At 41.6% G+C, this 24,909-nt stretch overlaps 1 protein-coding gene across 2 annotated transcripts; it reads right to left on the bottom strand.

Annotated features, from left to right (window-relative positions):
• Nucleotides 1–1,923: 1,923 nt before the first annotated feature.
• Nucleotides 1,924–23,728, bottom strand: LOC134211525 (spermine synthase). Of its 2 annotated transcripts, none has more exons than XM_062688446.1 (5): nt 23,241–23,728; nt 10,495–10,606; nt 4,250–4,372; nt 3,743–4,179; nt 1,924–2,890 (listed from the first exon to the last, which is right to left on the bottom strand). In XM_062688446.1, exons 1-5 carry the CDS (start codon nt 23,520–23,522, stop codon nt 2,723–2,725), a joined length of 1,122 nt encoding a protein of 373 aa, XP_062544430.1. In that variant the 5' UTR covers nt 23,523–23,728; the 3' UTR covers nt 1,924–2,722. The 2 variants fall into 2 exon arrangements, with proteins under 2 accessions (XP_062544430.1, XP_062544431.1); XM_062688447.1 differs by lacking the exon at nt 10,495–10,606 and adding an exon at nt 9,407–9,515 and having other exon boundaries at nt 23,241–23,722.
• Nucleotides 23,729–24,909: the final 1,181 nt, after the last annotated feature.

Genomic DNA, 24,909 nt, shown 5'->3' with positions numbered 1-24,909 from the left:
CATCTATCGGTTTGGATAAATCTCTATCGGAACAAGCTGGGAACTTACTCTTTATCTCCTCTACCGCTGCATCCTCTGTCAATGAGTTCGATGGCTCGGTGCGGCTGAATGAAAAAATACGCTCCTCCAGCCTTTGTAGAAAAGATCTAACCATGTTCGTCCCATCAGCGGGACAAAATCCTTCTCAGATCGTAATACAATCAAAAACAGCTTTAATTCCGTACCGTTTAGCCGTGCTACCACAACGATTTTTTAAGATATCCAATTTATTACCATCGATCACAAACTACCTTTTCTTACATAACTCAATTGGGCAGCTCCTGAAATTTTGCTGGTAAAATGCTTCTGATGTCACGCAATCCACTTTCATTGAAATTCTACAATTTTCAACTACCACTTCAGCATAACAAGGTTCATTGGTTCTTTGTCTAGAGGAGATCATCATGCATGGTGAGTCTTCTTCTTCTGAATCTAAACTCATCTCTGCTTTTAGCCTTTTGAAAAGTCCTGAAGTATGTGATGCAACCGGAGGAGAGGAGGAGTCAATGAACTTCACTTCGGAACGATTTTTCCTAGGGCTCTTCCTTTTAAGACGGTAACAAAACTTTTTTGTGTGCCCTCTCTTATTGCAAAAAGAGCAGACATATGTTCTACCAGAGTTCCTATCTCGACTTCTGTCCCTAGAGGAAAAATAATGGCTGTCGTTCCTATTTGTACTCCAACTTTGCTTTTTTCTGGTGAGCGCACCGCTCGACGACCCAATCTTACGATCACACTTCCCCCTCTTTCATCATCTCTGTCAATGAATCGGGTTCTATCGAAGGATAACTCCTGGTTTACAACGGAAGAATTACAAAATTGTATGGCCGCGCAAGGATTCGAACCCAGAATAGTAACAATAAAAGCTGTGGGGATGCGCTTACTCTAGCCACACCACCACGCTACCTGTATGAAAGCGTTAAGTTATTTGGTCCACATAAGCTACTACCATTTGCATTTATGGTACCACGAAAAGACTCGAATATGAAAGAAAAAGAACAAATCAACGATTGGCGGCAATCGAAGTGGGCGAAAAATGGTTATCACTCTCCAGGCTGATTTTCTTTCCATCCTGTGCTCCTGAGATTGAGTGAGCATTACGAACCCTGATAAGCTGTAATTCAGTGAAAGCATAACCATTATAATATATCTCCCGCTCTTTATCTCATTTGCTAAAATCTCAGAAGAGAAATACTTCTCACTTCTATTCCCATTGAAGGGAAGTGGTTACCCCCAATATATTTTTCAGGGCCCTCCTTAGCCATACGGTAAGAAGCGCGGCTACAAAGCAAGACCATGCTGAGGGTGGCTGGGATCGATTCCCGGAGCCGGTCTGGGCAATTTTCGGATTGGAAATAGTCTCGACTTCCCTGGGCATAAAAGTATCATCGTGTTAGCCTCATGATATACGAATGCAAAAATGGTAACTTGGCTTACAAACCTCGCAGTTAATAACTGTGGAAGTGCTGAATGAACACTAAACTGCGAGGCGGCTCTGTCCCAGTGTGGGGATGTAATGCCAATAAGAAGAAGAAGAACATTTTTCAAATCATAATCTTCCACATAATGTACATATATACATCTGAAATTTCAGAACATTGAAAATCAATGTCCGAGTCGGGTTGTCCAATACCCGAAAAATATGCAATTAACTTTGATTAAACTGAAATAATAGTACTAAGATGCAGTCGCAGAACCTCATTACAAACAGTACAGGATGATGGGGATTTTGTTTTGGTCTGGGGCGCATGAGTTCTACCGATGTAGGAAAATTGTTTTTTTTTACCTTAGACTAGAATCAAGACCCCTTCTTGTTTTTTGATAGCATACTAATGCTAATAGTTTAATGGCGGTGATATATATGGCAATGGAACAGTTGGTAAATCAGGATGGATTCAAGATCTGTATTTCATAGAGAATTATCTGCTCTACAACATCATGGAAAGAATTGTAACAGCATCAGATTCAGGTATACTTACATTTATCATAATAATGGTAATATTTTTTCATCACTCCATTTTGATCTCACACTTCCAGACATAAAATTTGCTAATTTATAGATTCAACTATTCTTTCACATAGTTTGTCTCACGATAACTTGACTTGGAAATTAAAATAAATCAAATAGGAACATAACAACTACAGGAACTAACTGAAGACACAACCAGCTGCGCTAAGTACAACGAATAACTTTGTGCTTGAAGTATGTTAAATGCCAACTAAACCTATAAAACACTTAAACAGAAACAAAACATATAACGATAGTTTAGGAGGTGTTCACTGCTGGATGGCTGAAATGATTTAAGTCATAGTATGGCCACTTTCAAAAGGTTTCGTTCCTTGATCGAACAAAAAAAAAAGACGATCGAAAGTTAAACTTTGTCGCTGTGTCTAAAATTAACTTATACTGTGCCGACAAGTAGATATTAAAGTGCTACTACTATAATAAGTACCTGCTACTGTGTATCGTCATGAGCAGTTTCATAATGCTGTTATTACGAGTTGAAAGGCTATTATATTTTGAGTACACTGACATCGAGACTGAAAGGATCGGTTCTGCGTTGGCTACTGAGGCAGATCTACTGCATTGCTGACAATAAAAACGGGCTAGTCCAGGTGCTTCTCGGGGTTTGAGGGTTGGAGTTTCGAATCCATCAATCTGCTTATGGGGCCAGTATGGAAGTCAAACGCTGGTAGCGGCATCCGGCGCATACTGCACTTGGTAGAAGACCCACTCTTCCATGAAGGATGGCACGAATGCGCTGCACTTTGTGTAGTTTACCTTTGGCGAAAGCTTGTCTAGCTGTTCTTCGTACATTTGGAGAGATTCCGGACAGCTGACTCCGTTGCCCTGTGGATTGAAGGGAATTTATTAGATCTTTAGAACCACTTCTTCAAAACATTTTCTAGAATGGCCATAATTATTTATTAGGGTTATTTGGATGAATGCCGTTTGGCCGAATAGTTGAAATATGTTTCCTTGTTAAGTGTGTGAAGTGAGAAGTGATTAGTAAGTAGCGAAAAGTAGAAAGGAAAAGTGAGAAGTATGTAGTGAGTAGAAGTGTGTAGTGGGAAGTAAAAACTGAAAAGTTACGAGTGAGAAATGAGTAAAAAGAAAAATGGAGGAAAAAGGAATAAGAAGAGAAACGATAGAAGGAAGAGGAGAAAGGAAGAAAAAGAGAAAAAAGAAAGAAGTAGGAAAACCAAAAAAGAAGAAAGGAAGAAGGAAGATGAAAGAAAAAGAAAGAAAAAAGATGAAAGGGAGAAAGGAGGAATGAAAAAGAAAGGAGCAGGAAGCAAGAAGAATGAATATAATGAAGGAAGGAAACAGAAAGAGGGAAGAAGGAGGAAAGAAGAAGAAAGAAGGAAAAATGAGGAGAAACGAAGAAATAAAGGAGGAACACCGAAAAAAAATGGAAGAAGGCAAAAAGGAAAACAAAGGAATAAAGGCTTCTCTTAATCTTTCATCCCCATTTCTCAATTTTCATTTTTTTATTGTTACTTCGACTTTCTAATCTCTCGCTTCTTGATTCTCACTTCTTATTTCTCATTTCTCAGTTCGCATTGGCAGGCATGAGGTGGCATTTTTTTATTGGCGAAATGTACACTAATTCCGTCGAATTGAATAAATACGAATGATGCTTTAACTTCTTTAAGCATTTTTCTCCTAACAGTTGTTATATTCATTTCACTAAATACTTACATGGGTCATAAATTTGCCGCTCGGTTTGAGCACCTTGAACGAAGATTCCAAAATAACGCGAATAAAGTCCCAAATTTCACCGGTGGGGGTATCCGAAATTGGGATATCGGTCAAATCACCGAACACGTAATCGAATTTACGTCCCTCCTTGATGAACTTGTTCAAATACATCATACAGTCTCCCACGACAATCTCGTAATTGTCACTTTTGCGCTTCTCCAGTACGTCGCCACAGATGGAATTCATGTACTTGTTGCAGGCTGCCATGACGAGATCATCAATTTCCAGCATGACTACATGCTTTGGTTCCTCTTTGAGGAGTTCGTATAGTAAAGCACCGTCGCCGCCACCAAGAATGCAGATTTCTTTGTCCTTGTAGTTTTCTACACCGCGGCGCATCAACGTTTCCGTGTAAATAAGATCGGCCTCGGCAATATCTGGAAAGATAAACGAGTGATATTTTAGGTGGATGTTTTCTAGAGGAGGCAGATGGCTAGAAACACATACTTTGCAACTCATCCAGAACGAGCATGTTACCCAAGCTCTTGGAATGGACGATCTGGATTTTCTGGAAATCAGAACGCTTATCGTAAAGCACCTTGTCGATGTCGTATTCAATTACACGTTCATCTGTAAAAATGTAACAAACAATGTTAGTTATTTAAACGAGCTTAATGATTTTATACTGAGGGAAGATCCGTTAATTATAAGTTTCATCATCTACCCTGTAGTGGCTTCGCATCGTACGTATAATACGCGGCGTTCTTGTGTTGTGTATACAGCACCTTGAACACTTTCAAAAAAATATAACTTGGAAACGGCTTGTCCGATCGTTTTGGTATCTTTGGCAAGGTAATCATTTGGGCTATGTGAAAAAATATATACCGTGAAAAAATGTTCAATTATTGAAAATAAAACTTAAAAATAAAAACGTATTTTTCAATATTTTTTATTTTTTGATATGTTGTAGCAAATGATATATGTACTTTTTGGCACTATAGGCCATAATGGAAAAATGATGAAGAAAAAAGTAATAGTTTTTTCTAAATAAGTTGGTTTTTCAAAAAGGGTCGAAATATTTTTTTACGTTTTTATCGTCTTGATTTTATGAAAGTACGTAAAATTTCCAACATAAAAGGTGTACAGTAATTTTTTTCTAAGTGCTACCGTTTCTGAGATATTTATTTATTTATTACCAGACTAAGGCCGGAATAACCTATGCTGCACATAAAAGTCTCATTCAGCTTGGTCCATGGCTGCACTTCGCCAGCCACGCAGTCTGCGGAGGGTCCGCAAATCGTCCTCCACCTGATCGATCCACCTTGCCCGCTATGCACCTCGCCTTCTTGTTCCCGTCGGATCGGTGTCTTCCGATTATCGCGGTGTGAACGATGGATGGTTCTCCCAACAGCTCATGCAATTCGTGGTTCATTCGCCTCCTCCATGTACCGTCCGCCATCTGCACCCCACCATAGATGGTACGCAACACTTTCCTTTCGAAAACTCTCAGTGCGCGTTGGTCCTCCACGAGCATGGTCCAGGTCTCGTGTCCGTAGTGAACTTCCGGTCTAATAAGCGTTTTGTAGATAATCAGTTTGGTACGGCGGCGAACTCTATTCGATCGGAGCGTCTTGCGGAGTCCAAAGTACGTACGATTTCCAGCCACTATGCGTCTTCGAATTTCTCTGCTGGTATCGTTATCGGCGGTCACCAGTGAGCCCAAGTACACGAATTCTCCAACCACCTCCACTTCGTCACCACCGATACTAGAAACTCGTGGTGGGTGGCTAACATTGACCTCTCTTGAGCCTCTTCCTATCATGTACTTCGTCTTCGACGTGTTTATGACTAGTCCAATCCGTTTAGCTTCGCTTTTCAGTCTGATGTAAACTTCCTCCATCCTCTCAAAGTTACGTGCCGTGATATCAATGTCGTCGGCGAAACCAAATAAAATAACTGGACGGACTTCGTGAAAATCGTACCACTCGTGTCAATCCCTGCCCTTCGTATTACTCCCTCCAAAGCGATGTTGAATAGCAGACACGAAAGCCCATCACCTTGCCGTAACCCTCTACGCTTTTCGAAGGGACTCGAGAATGCCCCTGAAACTCGAACTACGCACATCATCCGATCCATCGTCACCTTGATCAACCGTATCAGTTTATCCGGAAATCCGTTTTCGTGCATTAGCTGCCATAGCTGGTCCCGATCGATTGTATCATATGCGGCTTTGAAGTCGATAAATAGATGATGTGTGGGCACGTTGTATTCGCGGCATTTCTGCAATACCTGACGTATGGCGAACACCTGGTCTGTGGTAGAGCGTTCGCCCATAAATCCCGCCTGATACTGCCCCACGAACTCTCTTGCAATTGGTGTTAGTCGGCGGCATAAAATTTGGGAGAGTACCTTGTAGGCGGCGTTCAGCAATGTGATTGCACGGTAGTTGCTACAATCCAGCTTATCGCCCTTTTTGTAGATGGGACACACGACACCTTCATCCACTCCTGCGGCAGAACCTCATCCTCCCAAACCTTGGTAATCACCCAGTGCAGCGCTTTAGCCAGTGCCTCACCACCGTGTTTAAACAGCTCTCCTGGTAGTTGGTCAACTCCAGGGGCTTTGTTGTTTTTCAGCCGGCCGATCTCCTCCTGGATTTCCTGGATATTCGGAGCCGGAAGTCGCATGTCCTGCGCGCGTGCTCCTAGGCTCATTACCATATCGCCACCGTTGTCTGCCATATCGCCATTCAAGTGCTCTTCGTAGTGCTGCCGCCACCTTTGGATCACCTCACGCTCGTTTGTAAGAAGGTTCCCGTTTATGTCCCTACACATATCGGGCTGTGGCACGTGAACGGTTCAACTTCTCATAGAACTTTCGTGCGTTATTAGCGCGGTACAGTTCCTCCGTCTCTTCACGGTCTCGATCTTTTTGCTGGTGCTTTTTCCTCCGGAAAATCGAGTTTTGTCTGTTCCGCGCCCGTTTGTATCGTGCCTCGTTCGGTGTTGCAGCAATCTCGCCCATGCTGCATTCTTCTCCTCAACTAACTGCTCACATTCGCCGTCATACCAGTCGTTTATCTGATCCGGAGCCACCGTGCCTAGTGCAGCGGTTGCGGTGCTTCCAATGGAGGATCGAATATCTCTCCAGCCATCTTCAAGAGATGGTGCGCTTCCGTTGGGAGTGCCACTTCCAGCTGCTGCGCGTAGTCTTGGGCTAGTATACCGTTTTGTACCCGCCCAATGTTTAGCCGCGGCGGACGACTCCGACGCGTGTTGATCACCGTCGAGAGTTTTGAGCGCAGACATACTGCAACGAGGTAGTGGTCGGATTCAATATTCGCACTGCGGTAAGTGCGTACGTTCGTGATGTCGGAGAAGAATTTACCGTCGATTAGAACGTGGTCGATTTGGTTTTCCGTTACTTGATTAGGTGATTTCCATGTGGCCTTGTGGATATTTTTGCGTGGGAAGAAAGTGCTTCGGACTACCATTCCGCAGGAGGCTGCAAAGTTTATGCATCGTTGGCCGTTGTCGTTGGATACGGTATGTAGACTATCCGGTCCGATGACCGGTCTATACATTTCCTCCTGACGTCCCGCAGTGGGCATCGTCGTCGTCGTCGGATCTTCCTTCGTGTGGGCAGTGTACGTTGATGATGCTATAGTTGAAGAAACGGCCTTTTATCCTCAGCTTGCACATCCTTGCGTTGATTGGATGCCACCCAATCACGCGTTGGCGCATCTTTTCCAACACTATAAAGCCGGTTCCCAGCTCGTTGGTGGTGCCACAGCTTTTGTAGAAGGTAGCCGCTCGATGCCCGCTTTTCCACACTTTCTGTCCTGTCCAGCAGATTTCCTGCAGCGATACGACATCGAAGTTGCGGGGATGTAATTCATCGTAGATTATCCTGTCGCAACCTGCGAAGCCTAGCGACTTGCAGTTCCATGTTCCAAGCTTCCAATCGTGATTCTTTATTCGTCGCCTAGGTCGTTGTCGATTGTATCGAGTCGTATTATCTTCTACGTCGTTCGTAATAGTTGTTTTTTAAAGGCGGCTTATTGGGCCTGCGCAAACCTCCTGTCTCGTCGGAGGGCCGGAGGCTGTTTAGCGTCCCACGTAACACCAGGACTTGGGCTTGTGCGCTTTGAGCGGCACACGGTCGCTTTGGCGGAGCCTACTTGCGGATTCATGCAGCTTTAACAGGGCCCACTGTCAAACCCTACCACATCCTAGGCAGGCGCCACAACTCGCAGATGGCCTGGGGAGGGATCGTCAAGCTCTTGGACATAGTCCCTGCTGCCCCAGCAATATACACTTCGTGTTTTTCGCCATGTTCGTCCACGATTTTTTGTGCCAGCGTTAGGCCTTTAACCTTGACAAACGCACATTATTCACCGCGCTGGCACTGGAGTCTCTCAACATCTTCTTTCTTCAGTCCTAGAACTGTGCGGCAAAATCAATGCTAATACATCTTTTCGAAAGACGGCTTCACCGAGAAGCGCGAAAAATTTATTCGAAATGTGTTCGAACTGAATTTTACCGGATGGTCATCAAACGCTGGTTTGGCTGTAAAAGCAATGCAGTTGCAGATCGAATCAAATGGTAGTGCTTACAGATTGGACATACCGATCCAATCGATGCCGGAAATGTTGAGGTTAGGGTATGACGAGACAAAGCACAATATTTGCTCAGAGGATTTGAAAAGGCAATAAAGGTTCCTCGAAAATTTCTCTGCGGGCGGGCGAAGCAAGCTTCGAAACCGTGGAACAATGAATCCAAAAAAATAATCAAAAATATCATTATAGGTACAATCAGTCTGAATGTTTTGTAAAAATAACATGAGAAGGGCCTTTAGTGCTAGTAATGGACCCCGTGCGTATGATGGACCTCGTGCGTATAATGGACCCCCTGAACAAAAACCAAAAGTTAATGCTGGAATCAACGATTTCCTACAATTTTCCATTAGATAAAGTTGCTTCACATATCAGGGTAGTTGTTCCATGCAAATGTTTTGGCTTGGGATCCTAAAATTAAGTTATATTAACTGATTAGTAAAAGTAAATACGTTAGAGGGTCCATTACTAGCACACAAAGGAAGGAGGGGTCCATAATAGGCAACAGGAATATGTGGAAATGGAACATGTAAATCAAATGGGGGGACCATAATATGTATGTAAACAAACTCTATGTTGCGTATTACGGTTCCGGGGGTGGCCATAATAGGTAATCTGGCTACATTATTTTAAAATACTTATTTTAGTAATAAAAATAAATGTTTTAGCATGTTTTATGTACGAAACGCATTGCTGATAACTGTTACTTGGCATCTAGTGCTACAGAATGGCAATATGTTATGAGTCTGACTCTAGCGAAGCGATTGAAGTCAATTTCCGTCCTTAAGGGATCCATTACTAGCACTCACTCCCTATTTCGAAATAGGACTAATATGAGGAATTTCTCCGCAAAATAGCAACCAAAAGTAATGCTCCACTATGGGTGGCATTGTCTATCATCAAACATAATAATACCTGGAAACTTTCAGAAACCCAAAACCCTAATAAAAAATAACGGTCGTAGACATCTTTCTATAATGCATGCTTTTAGTCTATAACGAATTGCAATAACTGTAAAGTGTTAGGCTTAAATCAACTTGAATGCTTACCTGCGGTTGGGAAATACTTGGTGATAGGTCCTCGCTGCAGCGTCGGCAGCGACTGACCGTGGTTCAGCTTCAGATTTTGTACCAAATTGTTCTCAAGCTCTCGTGTTTGCTGTGAGGTTGTTTATTTTTACAGTTGATTGTTGGATGGTTGGTTGGGGGTGATTCGAACAAAAGCGTTTCATATCAACGAGGTTTGATGAATCGGAAGGTGCACATTCGAAGGATATGTATTGATTTTAAAACGTAAAAAGAAGAAAAAAATCATGGAAAACAAGGTCATAAAAATGCATTTTAGTTAGAAGGTAATTTTTGGCACTTGATATTTATAAACCAAAATGATTTATAAACATCTGGGTATCAGATAGGACGATCACTCCAAGAAAATTAGCAAAACTTTTAGAATTTTAACAGTTGCCAGTTTTCTCAGAATGTGCTGCTAAAATCCAATTAGTGGAAAAGGTGTCCTGAGGTCCAATAAATCTCCAACGTAAAAAGAGGCAGGCGCGGATCTAGGGAGGAAACTCTTCTTGTTTTAGTATGGTTTATATAAAGTGATCAGGTGAGTTTTGGAAAATATGTTAATTCGGTTAGAATGTGGCGTGGCAAACCGTTAGTTCCAATTGATGTTCAGGGCAAAGCTTTTTTATTGATACTAGATCCACTCCTTGATTGCCGAGTGAGTTATAAAGCATAGTGAATGACATTTGAAGGAAGTAAAATTACAATATTAGCACGTTACCTGTAAGTTGCCCTTGTGCAAGGTTCACATATCTATTTTATCTAACGAATTCTAGATTCTATACAACCATTATGTGACGTTTTAAAAAAGATGCAATTAACGACAGGAAAGTTGCCACGTAATACTGAGTGGTTTGCAAAACTCGAATTGAATTTATGATGTTTACGTGAATTGTAGTTGTTATGAAGCTGCATGCTGAAGGTATGTTGTAATTTCGATAAATTCGTTGGTTTGTAGAATTGATGAGAAATTGGAATTAATTTGTAACATATGGTGTAGTGGTATGAAAAAAATAGTTAAAAAGTAAAGGAATAAAGAACGTAAAAATTGTACGATGAAGAGATCTAACCTGAGCTCGTTAAGTATACGTCAATATTACTGCCTCTTTTTATCGGTGGGAGATGCTTGGAGCGCTTTGCCTCTAGCTTTAGGCGTAAATTATTCTCTAGCGATTTTATTTGCTACAAATGACGACAAAAAATCCTATCAGTTATATAAATTCTGGTTACTTACAAAAAAAGAAGAATAATGGAAATAAAAAATCACAACGTACAAAGTTCTTCAAAGAACAATGTATATTTAAATTGTTAAGCACAACCTCAAGGGCCGCACATTAATTGCGTAAGGGATTAGAGGAGTTCTATTCTTTGAGCCGCATACAAAAACTAATTTGCATGTGAAAGCAAAAAAAAAAATGTATGAGCATAGGGGAGGTTTTCAAAACCAGAAAAATCTCTTACGTAATTAGTGTATCGCCCCTTACTTAAAGAAAGAACCTATTCCATAAGATTGTAATTGCATTACATTCTAATGAAAATCAACAGAAATGAGATGTGTTAATGTGATGCGTGCTTCTCATTTTTCATAACGACCATTCGGTCTAATGGCCTGATACAATTTCAATGTACTTAAAGGCAACGACCCTTAGCGTGAAACAACGAAGAGATTTGCATCCGGGAAGGAGAGCCCAAAATATCTCTGATCCTTACAAGTTCCAATATTCACGCTTTCCCGGGTCTGCCGATGACAATTGACCGGGAGTTAAGGGTTGCGTACTTAGCTGGTAGTGTAGCCTGTTGTCCTTCTGACAACAGCTAATGTCAGAGGGAGCGTCCTGTGAAGTCTGCCTAGGATGTGAGGGGGTTTTACAGTGGGTCCTGTTGAACTTCTGTAAAAAGCTGCATGCATTCGCAAGCAGGACCTATCAAACCTACCGTGTGCCGCTCAAAGCGCAATAGCCTAGTCCTGGTGTTGGGCGAGACTATAAACAAAATTGATCCTACTAATTGAGTGTCGGTTCACCAAGGAGGTGCGGCTCCAATAGCGTCTGTTGTGGCATCCAGCGGCTGAGTATGAAATTCTATTTCCCGGAAGCTATATCCTAGTTGGTAGTCCCATCCCGGTGCATAGGAACCTTGGGCCAACAACCTACTGGTCCTGAAACATCAATTTCTTCGAGAATCCGATAATGAAAGATACGGACTGATATAACAGCAACGACTCTTAGCGCGAAACAAAGGACACGAATAGGAAGATGGAACGTTTTCACCCAAGTCCAGCAGTGTAAATTGGCACAACTTGCCAATGACGCACGTTGCATGAAGCTTGAGATCCTGGGACTGAGTGAAATCCGTTGGCTAAACTTTGGAGAACATAGAATGCCGTCGAGACAAATTCTGCTTTACATACAGTAAAATCACGGTTGTCAACTGTATCGAACGAAAGATCACAGCAAACGATGCGTTACAATATCCAGCGATTGTCGACGGAAGGAGTATCGGCTGAGTACCGCCAGAAACTCGACGAACGGATAAGTGCAATCAACGTTAGCGACAACATCAACGATCTATGAGAATCGATCCATGGAGCGGTGAGCACAACAGCACGAGAAGTGGTAGGCACTGTACAGAGGCGATCCAAGACGGGTTGGTTCGATGTGGAGTGTCAGAGAGTGACAGACGAGAAGAACGTTGCCAAAAGCCGGATGTTGGTGTGGGGTACCCGATCGAATAGAATCGGTACAAGAAAGCAAGAGCAGCCGAAAAACGAACCCACCGCAGGAAGAAGAAAGAATATGAAGAACAAATGATTAGCGAGGCGCAGGAAAAAAATGAGCAGAACGATATGCGGAGGTCACTCCCAACGGAAGAGCAGCTAGGCGCAGCATCTCTTGAAGATGGCTGGAGAGATATTCGATCCGCCATTGGAAGCACCGCAACCGCTGCACTAGGCACGGTGGCTCCGGATCAGAGGAACGACTGGTATGACGGCGAATGTGAGCAGTTAGTTGAGGAGAAGAATGCAGCATGGGCAAGATTGCTGCAACACCGCACGAGGGCGAACGAGGCACGATACGAACGGGCGCGGAACAGACAAAACTCGATTTTCCGGAGGAAAAAGCGCCAGCAGGATGCACGAAAATGGATTTCCGGATAAACTGATACGGTTGATTAAGGCGACGATGGATCGGGTGATGTGCGTAGTTCGAGTTTCAGGGGCATTCTCGAGTCCCTTCGAAACACGTAGAGGGTTACGGCAAGGTGATAGTCTTTCGTGTCTGCTATTCAACATCGCTTTGGAGGGAGTAATACGAAGGGCAGGGATTGACACGAGTGGTACGATTTTCACGAAGTCCGTCCAGTTATTTGGTTTCGCCGACGACATTGATATCATGGCACGCAACTTTGAGAGGATGGAGGAAGCCTACATCAGACTGAAAAGCGAAGCTAAACGGATTGGACTAGTCATCAACACGTCGAAGACGAAGTACATGATAGGAAGAGGCTCAAGAGAGGTCAAATGTAAGCCACCCACCACGAGTTCCACGAGTGACTATCTACAAAACGCTTATGAGACCGGTAGTTCTCTACGGACACGAGACCTGGACGATGCTCGTGGAGGACCAACGCGCACTGGGAATTTTTGAAAGGAAAATGTTGCGTACCATCTATGGTGGGGTGCAGATGGCGGACGGTACGTGGAGGAGGCGAATGAACCACGAATTGCATCAGCTGTTGGAAGAACCATCCATCGTTCACACCGCGAAAATCGGAAGACTGCGGTGGGCCGGGCACAGAATGTCGGACAGTAATCCGGTGAAAATGGTTCTCGACAACGATCCGACGGGAACAAGAAGACGAGGTGCACAGCGGGCAAGGTGGACCGATCAGGTGGAGGACGATTTGCGGACGCTCCGCCGACTGGTTGGCGAAGTGCAGCCATGGACCGAGCTGAATGGAGAAGACTTTTATGTGCAGCACAGGCCACTCCGGCCTTAGTCTGATCTATATATATAAAAACCAATCTATGTATGTATGTTCGCTAACTACTTCTGAACCACTTGGCCGATTTCAACCAAATTTGGTACAGACATTCTCTATCCTCAGAGGAAGTTAACAAAGGGGTGGGATGGTCATGTAGAAAAGGGGGGGGGGGGGGGGGGGGGGGTTTTGTTCAGAAAACGAACAATTCTGTGTAACTTTCAACTCCCAGGACCGATTTCAACCAAATTTTGTACACATATTCACTACGAGGAGGTAATCATATGGGAGGGGATTTGGGAAAAGGGAGGGGTCCGGAGGGCGGGGTTTTGTTTAGAACACGGGCAATTCAAAGTAAATCATGAACCCCTGTACCGATTTCAACCAAATTTGGTCACATTCTCCATCATAAGGAAAATATAACAAAGGGGGTGGGATGGTCATTGGGAAAAAGGGAGGGTATAGGGGAAGGGTTGTCTTTGGGAATCGAGCAATTCAGTGTAACTTCCAACCCCAGGACCGATTTCAATCAAATTTTGTACACATATTCACTATGAGGAGCCGATCGTACAGGAGGGTAATTTGGACAAGGGGGGAGGGATCTGGAGGGAGGGGTATTGTTCAGAAAACGGGCGATTAAGTGTAACTTCTGAACCCCTGTACCGATTTCAACCAAATTTGGTACACACATTCTCTATCCCAAGGAGAAGAAAACAAATGGGGTGAAATGGTCGTTGAGAAAAGAGGGAGGGGAAAAGGGGAAGGGGTTGTCTTTATGAAACGAGCAATTCAGTGTAACTCCCAACCCCCAGGACTAATTCCAACCAGATTAAATGATTAAATCATTTAATCTGGTTGGAATTAGTCCTGGGGGTTGAGAGTTACCTATGATTAAAGGTTATGATTAATGAATTATTAATTTTTGACAATGATGACTGATAATGATTAACGATTCAATTCATTTTTGACAATAATTAACGATTATGAATAATGTAAAAAACCGTTGGATTATGATTAACGATTACCGATCGTGATTAAATGTTGATACACTATGTGTATGATTAATGATTAACGATCGATATGATTAATGATTGATGATTATGAATGATCAAATTGAATGATTTGCATAGTGATCCATAATCGAGTAACCTTTATTACAAATTTTAAAAGGTATGGAATTTATATGATTATGATTAAAGATTAATAAACAAAAGCAAGGTATGCAATGATCCAATGTTCCAGCATAACTTCTGTACCCTTGCCCGATTTCAACCGATTTCAATAATTTTTCTTAAGAAGGCGAAGATGATAGGGATGATATTTTGAAAACGGGAAGGTTGTGGAGGGACTAGCATTGTTCAGCTCTCAATCACCTCAGTGTAACTTCTGATCTCCCTTTAGCCTATTTCAGTCAAATTTGGAGCATACATGGTTTAAGGATTAAGGGTGGGAAAAGAGGCGGGTGTGGGGAGTTGTATTGTTTAGTTATCGATCAACTCAAAACTTCATCGAAATCATGGTTTGCCCAGTGAGAAGCAATGATTAAAGTGTTTCCTTCTGGATGGTAAATTTGTTTAAAAATAGACGTTTTTCCGGAATAAGGCATCGGTGTATGTTTTTCCTTCTTTAGAAATAGACGTTTGCCCGGAATAAGGCGATTTTGGGTTTGATCCCTTTTTCAAAATCAGTCAATGTTTTCAAATGTATTCTGCCTTTTTTTAATCGAATGATAAAGTATTAATAAGAAAGCACAATTATCCTTTTGACCAATTGGTTTATTCATTTTCCGATTGTGAGAAAACTGCGAATTAAACTGGCAACTCCGAGCAAGGCCGGGTACATACAGCTATTAGCTATCTATATATCTCGGATACTTATTCAACGTATGTGACGTATGTGATTTTGTAAACAAAAATTTAAACGTTGATTTCTGCAATCTGATAGCACTCCACGCAAACTATCGCCACATACAGGTAGGGGGAGGTTTCGGCTACATGTTCGTTGTATTGGTTTGCGTGGGAGTGTCATCATATTTGACAAATCGACGTATGCATCTTTGTTTACAAAATCACATACGTCGTTTTGAATAAGTTGCCGAGATATATAAAACTCAATGTTTGTATGTTTGTGTGTGTGCTCCAGCCTAACTTCTGAACCCATTATTGTATTGTTTAGTTATCGATCAATTCAACCATTTATCGAAATCATGGTTTGCCCAACGTAAAAGCAATGATTAATGTGTTTCCTTCTGGATGGTGAATGTGATCCCTTCTTTAAAAATAGACGTTTGCTCGGAATAAGGCATCGGTGGATGTTTGTCCTTCTTTAGAAATAGACGTTTGCCCGGAATATGGCGATTATGGATTCGCTCCCTTTTCCAAAATCAGTCAATGTTTTCAAATGAAATCTGCCTTCTTTTGATCAAATGATGAAGTATCGATAAGATAACGCAATTATCCTGTTGACCAATTGGTTTATTCATTTTCCGATTGTGAAAAAAAAACTGCGAATCAAACTGGCAATTCCGAGCAAGGCCGGGTACATAAAGCTAGTAAATAAATAAAGATATGCGGAGGTTCTATGAGTCTATAAATGGTGTGCGGAGAAAGACAGCGCCATCTCCCCTCATGTGCAACGACCAAGAAGGGAATTTGCTGACAGATAAAACCGAATGGCTGCCAGGCGGAAGCAACAGTTCGAGACTTTGTTGAATAGTGAAAGTGACGGTGCATCGGTTAACAGAATAAATATCAGCAACCATGGACAAGCTGTGGAGTCACCTACACTAGATGAGGTTAAACAAGCTATTCAAGAGCTGAGAAATAATAAGGATGCGGGTGAAGACCAGCACCCGGCTGAACTTCTCAAACATGACAGTTCTGCATATTAAGTCGAAAATATGGGAAGATGAGGAATTGCCTGCTAGCTGGTTGGACGGCCTCATTTGCCATCTCTTTAAGAAAGGACACAGACTGGAGTGCGCCAATTACCGAGGAATAACCCTCCTTAATTCGGCGTACAAAATTATGTCTCGTATTCTGTTCAACAGACCGCTTGCACAGTCCTTCGTCGGCGAATATCAGGCAGGTTTCTATGAGGGAACGACGGATCAAATGTTTACTCTGAGACAAATCCTTGATGAATTCCGGGAGTACAATTTGCAGACACATCATCTGTATATTGATTTCAAGGCGGCGTACGATTCAGTGAAACGGAATGAATTATGGCAAATTATACTAGAACATGGTTTTCCGGCGAAACTGATACGGCTGATTCGTATAACGTTGGCCGGATCGAAATCAAGCGTAAGGGTTGCGGATGAAATATCTACATCATTTGTTACCTCAGACGGATTGAATTTGCTGATGCACTCTCGAAACTACTGTTCAATATAGCCCTCGAGGAAGCGATTAGGAGGATTCTATAACATTCCCCAGAAAACCATACCCCAGAAAACCATTCCCCAGAAAACCGTTCCCCAGAAAACCATTTCCCAGAATGAAACATTCCCCCGAAAACCATTCCCCAGAATGCACCATATCCCAGAATTTTTTTCATACCTTTAAAAAGATTCCTGCAATGAAGAAAAAAGATTTTGGCAACTAAAAAATTTGAATAAAAGTAACGGCTCGGGAAATTATGATTCACCTTATTTCCGGCAAATGCTTATAGTAAACGGGCATTCCTATGTACATGGGACAGATATGCGTGTAACGGCAGTATTTGTTTTATTTTTATTTTTGTTCAATGAAACTGTAGATTTTTATTAGTGCGGGTGAATTCACATTTCAAAAGAAGGCATCATCCACTCCGTGCAAAGGCATGATTTGAAAGAAGGCGTATTTGGAGCAAATGTATGAGTCAAAAGAATGTAGCACTCATTTGCCTTTTTCCGAGCAAATGCGCGTTTTAAAAGAAGGAATCATTGACTTAATTGCCTTACTCCGGGCAAATGCGTGGGTCTCTATTTGATTCCTCAATCAAGGCATGCTTCAAAATAGGAAGATTTTTTTTCGGTTTTGGGGTGAAGTCAAAATAGACATGTCCATATGCTATGCTAAGCCAGAATAGACGTGACCATGCTATGCGACGTGACGCGACAGTGCAGTTTGACAGTTCATTGATAATAATTGTTATTCCTTTGCGTGAGTCGCGTCGCGTCGCATCGCACATCGCGATTAGGGTGTGGCCAGAGTAGACGCGAAATGCAATGCGAAACGAAGCGTCCATGCGATTTGACAGCTCCTTATTATTGATTGTTATTCCTTTGCGTGCAATCTTCGCGCGACGTCGCGTAGACGCGTCTACTCTGACAGGAACCTTACTCTGGCGGGCACCTTATGGTCATTATGCCAAAAGGTACATTGTATTTGAAACTATAGTTTCTAATAATTACCACAATGGCCATTGCACATACAACTCATCAAGACAAATGATTTTAATTATGGTCTTGCGATGATGTTTGTAAGAAAACAAGAAAATGAAATCATGTTTATCTATATATGTATTCTGTTTTCTGGGGAACGGTACATTCTGGGGAACGGTGCATTCTGGGGATTGATTTTCTGGGGAATGGTCCATTCTGGCGATTGGTTTTCTGGGGAATGGTACATTCTGGGAAATGGAATTCTGGGGTATGGTTTTCTGGGGAATAGTATAGAACCGATTAGGAGAGCTGGTGTGCAAAGAAGCGGCACCATTATCACAAGATCGCATATGCTCCTGGGATTTGCGGACGATATAGATATTATCGGGATTGGTCAACGTGCCGTGGAAGAGGCTTTTGCGCCTTTTAAGAGGGAGACAGCGAGGATTTGACTCACGATCAATACCAGAAATGAAAGCCGAATACGGAGACTTGTTGTATTATTGCGAATTTCATTGACTAAGCCTTGGTACCATCCTTGAGAGATTTTATTCTTTTCGAAAAGAAAATAGCACTGTTTCTACAAGATAAAAAAAAACCACTGCCCGAGCTGAATAATCCTGAATGGATGAGTGACTTATTGGCTTTTCTAGCAGATATCGCCAAACATCTCAATGAATTGAAATCTGGTACATTTCTCTCATCCCGTTGAAAGAAGTTTCACGCAAATCTGTTCAATATGCTGGTAAAGTAACGGTGTGAATAGATTAATTTAACGTTTCAAATGGATCCCTAATACAACGGCGAAAACAAAATAAACCAAAAAGATTGTTTTAACGTAATTAAATCGTGTTTAGTTTTTCTAAAAAACGGAAAAAAAACAATGTTAGTTTTGAAATTATTTAAAAAGTTATGTACAAAACATTTTCTGGCCCGCCAACAAGTGTGAATTCTAAAAACTGGCCCGTGGCTTGAAAAGGTTGGGCAGGCCTGATGTAGACGAAGAATGAAGAGGAATAAATTTTGGCTGTTACGCCCTTTTCAAATGTTCGTTCATTTCCCCATACTAATTTCGATGTAAACTTGAAACGGCTTGTGCTAAATCAGTTTTTATCCAAATCAGCTCGAATTTTCATTTTCAGAGCATGAGACCTGCTTTTTAACCACCTTAGTGTTCATTTTCTTCAATAGTCAAGTTTTGTGTGCGTCATGTTTCAGAATGGATTAAAAATGACAAGTGGCGTCCAAAAGATATTTTAGTTACTATTTTAGAGATTGTCGCTGTCGTCGCTGTCCGGAACATCTTTTGCTGGCGAGGATAGGGGATCTAAATGTCAAAGAAGGAAAATCCATACGATTTTACAGTACCCAACTGTAAAATGGTACCCAACATGTTCCGGATAGCAGATCAAAGGGAACCAAAGCGACAATCTTTATCTAGTAACTAAAATATTTTTTGGCGTCCTCATAACATTTGTTTAAAGAATGCTGAAAAGTGTAATGCATGCCATTCGATACGGGCTTGGACATATCCGAAGACATAATGTTAATAGCCTTCAAACGTAAGTTTTGTTCTCAACATTTGCTTATTAAAATAAAGCTCATCTACATAAAACTAATTTTCAAATATACCTACATAGATCTAGCATTTCATTTATTAAATTTTCACCTAAAAGTAAATCCTTGCGAAACCCTGAAATGTAGATCCGTGAAAAATCCTCGTTATCCGCATATTCGTAACAACCCTACCGAAGACGAAGAGCCGCAGCAACCGTGGACATTCGCCTCCTCTACGATATCTTACGACGCTTAAGCGGAGCGAAGATGAATGCAACGATGCCTGTAAAAGACGCGAATGGTCAGCTATTGACCGACCCAACTAACCAGCTGAAACGCTGGTTCGAGCACTTCAAACCACTTCTTCAAGTGCCAACCAGGCCATCACCACCTCGGCATGATCTGCCTAGGATCGGACGTATAACCCGCCGTCAATAGTAAAGCTCCATCACTACTAGATATTCAAACAGCCATCCAAAGCTTGAAATCGAATAAAGCCCCAAGGGTCGATCGCATATCAGCCGACATGCTCAAAGCTGACCCCATGACATCCGCTCAACTACTGCATCGTTTATTTCATAATATCTGGAAAACCGCAACTTTCTTGATCGACTGGATGCAGCGTATCTTAGTGAAGGAAGTGATGAACTTCTATAACAATGAAAAAATCACTCTAAGAAAGAATTAAAAACAAAAAAAAAATCTTAGCGAAGGTGTCCAAAAAGGTGTGCCTTGACTATATGCGATAACTGGCGAGGCATTAGCAGAGGATCAATGCGACTCTCTTTTGTGCCGGAAGATCCTGTGTGGACCACATTGTCTCGCTCCGTATCATTTTGGAACAGGTCAAGCAGGTCCTTTTGCTTGGTATTCACTGACTACGAATAAGGTTTCAACCGTCTCAATCACGAGAATATGTGGGGCGCCCTAAGAAAATCATCGGCTTCATCGAGGCACGGCACAGTACGAGGCCTTTTCGTGTCCGCCTTACCCTATCCGAGTCGATGCTGGGTTATTAGGCCGAAGGTCATTAGTCCGAATGGTCATTAGGCCGAACGGTCATTAGGCCGAATGGCCATTAGGCCGAATGAGAACTGGGGAGTGAGAAATGAGTTGTGCGAAGAGAGGAAGAAGGAAGAAGGAAGAAAGAAGAAGGAAGAAGGAAGAAAAAAAAATAAGAAAGAAAGATAGAAGACGGGAGAAAGGAAGAAAACGGAAGAAAGAAGAAAGAAGAAGGGAGAAGAAAGAAGAAGGGAGAAGAAAGAAGAAGGGAGAAGAAAGAAGAAGGAAGAAGAAAGAAGGAAGAAGAGAGAAGGGAGAAGGAAGAAGGGAGAAGGAAGAAAGAAGGAAGATGGAAGAAGGAAGAAAAAAGAATAAGAAAGCAAGAAGACGGGAGAAAGGAGAAAGAAAACGGAAGGAAGAAGTAAGATTAAGAAGAAGAAAGAAGAAGAGAGGTGAAAGAAGGTGGAAAGAAGAGGGAAGAAGAAAAAAGTAAGAAGGAAGAATAAATAAGGAAGAAGGAAGAAGAGAGAAGGAAGAAACAAGGAAGAAGGGAGAAGGAAGAAGAAGAAGGAAAAAGGAAGAAGCAAGCATGAAGATGGAAGAAGAAAGAAAGAAGACGGGAGGAAGAAGGAAGAAAACGGAAGAATGAAGAAAGAAGAAGGAAGAAAGAAGAAGGAGGAAGGAGGAAGGAAGAAAAAAAGAAAGAAGGAAGAAAAAAGAAGGAAGAAGGGAGAAAGAAGAAGGAAGAAGAAAGAAGAAAGAAGGAAGAAGGAAGAAGGAAGAAGGAAGAAGGAAGAACGAAGAAAGAAGAACGAAGAATGAAGAAGAAAGAAAGAAGAAGAAAGGAGGAAAAAGAAAAAAGGAAGAAGGAAGAAAAAAGAAGGAAGAAGAAAAATGGAAGAAGGAAGAAGCAAGCAGGAAGAAAGAAGGAAAAAGGAAGAAAAAAGAAGGAAGAACGAAGAAGGTAGAAGGAAGACGGAAGAAGGAAGAAGGAAAAAGGAAGAAGAAAGAAGGAAGAAGGAAGAAAGAAGGAATGAAGAATAAGGAAGAAGTTAGAAGGGAGAAAAAAGCGAAGAAGGAAATATTAAGAAGAAAGAAGGAGTGATTGAGAAGGAAGAAAAAAATAAGGAAAAAGGAAGAAAGAAAATGAAAAAAGAATAAAAAAGGAGAGAAGAAAGAAAGAAGAAAGGAGAAAAAGAAGGAATCAAGAAGAAGAAAGTAGAAAGAAGAAGGGTGGGGAAAAGAAGAAAAACTAAGGAAGAAGAATGAATGAAGAAAGAAGGAAGAGGAATGCAGAAATAAAAAGAAAGAAGGAGAAGACAAAAATAGCACAGAAGAAGGAAATAGGAGGGAGCAAGAAGGGAGAGCGGGAGAGAAAAAAGGAAGAAGAAGGAAGAAGAGAGATAAAAGAAGGAAGAAGCAAGCAGAAAGAAGGAAGAAGGAGTAAGGTGAAGAAAGCATTTCTCATTTTTAATTTTTTCCTTTTTTTGCTAATTCGGCCTAATGGCCATTCGGCCTAATGACCGTTCGGCCTAATGACCATTCGGCCTAATGACCTTCGGCCTAATGGCCTGACACCATCCGAGTCGTAGCAATTGTGAACCAACAATGTATTCTATGACCGCTACTGTTCCTGGTAGGTGCCATTCACCGTGAACCGAACCGCACCAAAAACCGAATTTTCAACCCTAACATAAAATCTGTGCTGTTATACGCTAGCGAAACATGGTGAGCATCAATGCATAACACTCAAAGGCTGCAGGTTTTTATCAACAGATGCCTGCGGTACAAAATTCGGGCATGGTGGCCTCACAACTGGATTTCAAACAACGAGTTCCATCGTCGTTGTCACCAGAGGCCGATAGCAATAGATATTCGGGATCGCAACACCTTATGTAGGGGTGAAATCTGAAAACAGACATTAGACCGGAACCCAGCAGACGCAGACCCAGAGGCAAATGGCCGCGCAGCCCCAACAAAGTCGACGCAAATCTAACCTGGCAACAGGTAAAAGTGATAGCTGAACGTGGCTGAACGTTGCTCAGGATAGAGATCTTTTAAATCGGCGCTTTGCACCAACGGGGGTGTACAGGACCCATAAGTTCCTATCAATACTCTCAAACTGAATTTAACACCTAAGTAGAGATGCCCTAAGTGAAATGCGTTAACCAAACTTTGGAGCACACAGAATACCACTGGGACAAATACTTCTATGCTCTAGCCTGCAAGATGAATAAATACACGGCATAGTGTATTTGGTTTCCTATCAAACGCCCTGCTAAAGTCTACTTTTAAATTTAAAATTCTCACTATATTTCATTGTTATGCGCCAACAGATGCTGTAGATACGCTAGACAAAGAGAACTTCTACACTCTACAGTTAACTTAATGCTATCATAGATATTAAAACTGTTGGTGCTTGTATTACAGATTATATCACAGTGGTTCTAAGGATTTCAGCAAATGTATTAACCAGTATGAACTCGTATTCAACTTTGTATACGTGCTCTCCCTATTCACGACATTCTAAAGCTGAAGTCAACAGTTAATGCCGAGAAACAAAATAGGAAAGCAAAATTCTGCGAAATGATCTGGATATAAATAACTATAAATACATACTCTGCTTACCCTCTCAAACCACATATAGTCAACCCCCTCACCAAAGTTCTAACATAACACATCGAAACAACCTCAGTGATATTGGCTGTGCTCGAAGCAAAATTTAACTGCCTTCCTCGCAAATATCGATTTTTCAACTTTACATCTTTCACGAGGCTGTGCTTAACCATTTTTGTTTAAAACCATCGAATTTCGATTGTAGCTCGTTTTTAGGGATTATTTTGTTTAGCAACCTAATACAATAATTTTGCGTTCGTATTTTTCATTAAGAAACTGATACGATTTTCATACTTCGAAGGAAATTTTTGGCGCCTCGCACTCGCCCCGATAGTACTCGATGTTAATCGTGATGAGACCCTGGCTGAAGAACCGAATCGTCGTGATAACCGCCCCGGGGGCATTCAGCATACAAAGGTACCCGTCCTCGGTCAGCATGTCGTAGGTGATTTTCAGGCCGGAAATGTACTTCTCCAGGTGCTCCTTGCATAACTTTACGATGTCTTTGCGCGAAACCTCGTCGTTGATGCGAGTCGGGTCTAGCGAGAAATCCAACAGCACTGAATTGGCCGACATCGTTCAATCAGGGTTTGCACTTTTCACTGGATAATTTATCGGATCGAATTACTTCACTTTCACTGCACCGGAGTCACGAGAAACGGGACCTCAGAACGCGGCGGACAACTGGGAAAGAATGAAGGAGAAAATAGACGACCCGGCAAAATTTTCCAGAACCTTGCGCAGATGCAAAACACATGTGACGGACGAAAGAGAAACGTCAAAACGGTGTTAGGCCGCAAATCAATGCATTATATTTTAGGTCTGGTTGAACGTTGCTTCTCGAATGTTTAAAAAATTTCAATAAGCCATTTTATAGAAAGCTCAAATGACAGAAGACCAAATACTAGGGTAAAGTGCCCAATAGTGGACCCCAACCAATAGTGGACCCTCCAGCCATTTTGCATTATTACTGCACAATGTCAACATTTTGCTATGAAATTCTATCGGGAGAACCTACCTTACAGTCCTATGATTTGATTACATGCGTTGGAAATGCTATGGAAAGTCAAATTAGATGATTTTTTACAATTCTATAAAAAATAAACACGAGAGTGTCCATTACAGGAATATTTTGGGGGGTCCATAATAGGGAAGAAGAACGTCCCGAAACGGGACATGAAAATCAAATGAAGTGTTGACTATAGGGAAGCAATTTCCTATTATGAACCCCCAGGGGGTCTACTATAGGGCCAATTCAGTTAGACTTTAAAATGTTAATTTCATCGAATAACGTCAGGTATTTGGGTGTTTTATGTATGTATCGTGAAGAGGGGATGCAGAGCTTGTTGTTAGATATCAAGCAGAGTTAATATGTTGAAAATTTCTAAGCCTTTTTACAGGAAGAGCTAAATTCCGCTACTAGGGGGTCCACTATAGGGCATTTTACCCTAATATTTACATTTTACAAGGAACATTTGCGAAAATGAAATGAAATGATGATGATGATGACGAAATGATGATGGTTTACATGCAAATTTACCAAAACAAAGACCGAGCCGTCCACTCAAAATTTCAATCAGCTGTTCGAACCTGTCTCGTAAAATGGCTTATAAAGTGCATAATTTGTAAATATTAAGTCAAATTCAAGACAAAATTTTCAAAATTCATTTTTTGACAACATAAGGAAAAGGGAGGGAGATGCAAGAGAAAAAAAGTACCTAATATTAATAGGTATTTTTTTTCTAACCGTGCGTACAAAATTTTCAACTGCTTCATAAAATGTTTGACATTATGAGGTAGGTTTAAAAAAAATACGTTTTTTACGCAATCCTATAGAGACCGTTCTGTCGTAATCCTTACCTTGATGCTTCAAATTGAGAAAAGCTCCAGAAAACGGTGTAAAAGTCGTCAGAGTTTATTTACACCAATGGGTTCTTATCCCGAATCACCATCTGGTGGTGAA

This window comes from Armigeres subalbatus, chromosome 2, assembly GCF_024139115.2.
Source record: "Armigeres subalbatus isolate Guangzhou_Male chromosome 2, GZ_Asu_2, whole genome shotgun sequence".
Classification (NCBI taxonomy): domain Eukaryota; kingdom Metazoa; phylum Arthropoda; class Insecta; order Diptera; family Culicidae; genus Armigeres; species Armigeres subalbatus.
Note: the sequence above shows the minus strand (reverse complement) of the source record. Positions and strands in the feature narration are given on the sequence as shown.